General features: G+C 61.7%; 1 protein-coding gene across 1 annotated transcript in view; it reads left to right on the top strand.

Annotated features, from left to right (window-relative positions):
* The window catches only part of LAMA5 (laminin, alpha 5), a 47,980-nt gene that overhangs the window by 33,700 nt on the left and 13,580 nt on the right, over nucleotides 1-700 (top strand). Inside the window, exon 45 of the mRNA XM_010140977.1 lies at nucleotides 601-686. Within this exon, the coding sequence (XP_010139279.1) occupies nucleotides 601-686 (86 nt within the window). The remainder of the gene's footprint in view (nucleotides 1-600; nucleotides 687-700) is intronic.

The raw sequence follows: 700 nt of genomic DNA, 5'->3' as shown, positions 1-700 counted from the left end.
CTCTCCTTTCCCCACAGCAGAGGGGCTCCAGCCTTCACATCATTTCTGTGTCCTCCTCTGGCCCAGCTCCAGCAGGTCCCTGTCTCTGCTGTGCCGAGGAGCCCAGAGCTGGACCCAGCCCTGCAGGGGGAGTCTCACCAGAGCGGAGCAGAGGGGGAGAATCCCCTCCCTTGACCTGCTGGCCACGCTGCTGGAGATGCTATTGGCTTTGTGGGCTGCGAGTGCACATTGTCGGCTCTTGTCCGGCTTTTTATCCACCAGCAAAGCCTACGAAAGGTCTGGCAGCAGGCGATGGAGGCTGCGTTCAGCTGCCACCAGGCAGTGATGCGGGACCCTTTGGGGAGCTGCAGCAAACCCTGTTTTCCCCTGTGCATCCAGAGTGGGCATTGCAGGACAAGGGCAGGTTCGCAGGGCAGTGCTGGGACGTGTCTGGGTTCCTGCTGCAGCTCCACATCTTTGCTGTATTGATAGGAGTTTCGTGGTGGTGAAAACACTCCTAGAAAGCCAGGCTGAGCCCCCACATCGCCTCAGCCTGCCCCGGGAGGGAGGCACGCATGGCCTCTTGCTGAACAGGGCACCCACTGTCCTGCTTTTCCCTAGGAGGGATACTACGGCTTCGAGGGATGCTCCGGCTGCCGGAGGTGTGACTGCGATGTCGGCGCCGTGGGGAGCAGCTGCCACGTGCAGACGGGCCAGTGCA

Source organism: Buceros rhinoceros, unplaced genomic scaffold (assembly GCF_000710305.1).
Source record: "Buceros rhinoceros silvestris isolate BGI_N320 unplaced genomic scaffold, ASM71030v1 scaffold6688, whole genome shotgun sequence".
In the NCBI taxonomy this organism is placed as follows: Eukaryota; Metazoa; Chordata; class Aves; order Bucerotiformes; family Bucerotidae; genus Buceros; species Buceros rhinoceros.
Note: the sequence above shows the minus strand (reverse complement) of the source record. Positions and strands in the feature narration are given on the sequence as shown.